The 727-nt window shown below is 61.1% G+C and overlaps 1 protein-coding gene across 1 annotated transcript in view; it reads right to left on the bottom strand.

Moving 5' to 3' along the window:
- Positions 1 to 30: 30 nt before the first annotated feature.
- The window catches only part of LOC104512710 (gamma-secretase subunit Aph-1b-like), a gene marked incomplete at its 5' end in the record, with an annotated part of 3,248 nt that continues 2,551 nt past the window's right edge, over positions 31 to 727 (bottom strand). Inside the window, 3 exon segments of the mRNA XM_010155793.1 lie at positions 31 to 68; positions 301 to 424; positions 681 to 727. The exon segment at positions 681 to 727 is cut by the window's right edge and continues 24 nt beyond it. Coding sequence (XP_010154095.1) covers positions 31 to 68; positions 301 to 424; positions 681 to 727 — 209 coding nt within the window.

Raw genomic sequence — 727 nt, 5'->3', positions numbered from 1 at the left:
TGGCAGGGCACAGGAACATCCTGCGGGGCCTCAAGATCCCAGCTGAGGGCTAGCTCCACTCCGCAGACCTGCAGGAACCAAGAGGGGGTCAGTTTTCACCAGGCTCCTTACCCATTCCATGTCCCCCAGGAGAAGCAACAACCTGACCACGGCTCCGAAACCTGGCTTCTCCAGTCTGGCAGCTAAGGGGATGACGCCCTCGTTCCAGACGCAGGAACGCCCCCTCCACATCCCAGTGCCAGTCCTGGTACCCAGAGGGACCGGTCGGGTCTCCCATCCCCTTTACGGAGCAGGACTTACAGAGCAGGAAGCGCTGCAGGTTCTGGGCAGATCCCCCTGAGAGTACGTAAGCCCAGGCAGCAGCAATGGCCATCAGCAGGTAGGAGGGCACCAGGCTGCCCACGTACAGGGGGTTGCAAAACGTCTGAGGAGAAAGGAGAGGGGTGAGCAGGCAGGAGACGACAGGGACAGGATGGGTGGCAGCGTCACCACCTTGATGAGCAGAGAGGGACAGGGGACACCAACTCAAGGATTCTGTTTGTGAAGGGCCGGCTGAAAGTCCTCCAAATCCAACTGCTTCACCACTGCCGAAGGGGACCAGCACGCGACAGGGACCAGCACGCGACACAGCCACCCCCAAATACAGGTCCTGGCGCAGAGTTCTGTTCCCCGCTACTCACCGACACCGAAACAGCGAGGTGCATGACAACGCCCGCCGTGATCTCCC

This window comes from Eurypyga helias, unplaced genomic scaffold (assembly GCF_000690775.1).
Source record: "Eurypyga helias isolate BGI_N326 unplaced genomic scaffold, ASM69077v1 scaffold21877, whole genome shotgun sequence".
NCBI classification, from domain to species: Eukaryota; Metazoa; Chordata; class Aves; order Eurypygiformes; family Eurypygidae; genus Eurypyga; species Eurypyga helias.
Note: the sequence above shows the minus strand (reverse complement) of the source record. Positions and strands in the feature narration are given on the sequence as shown.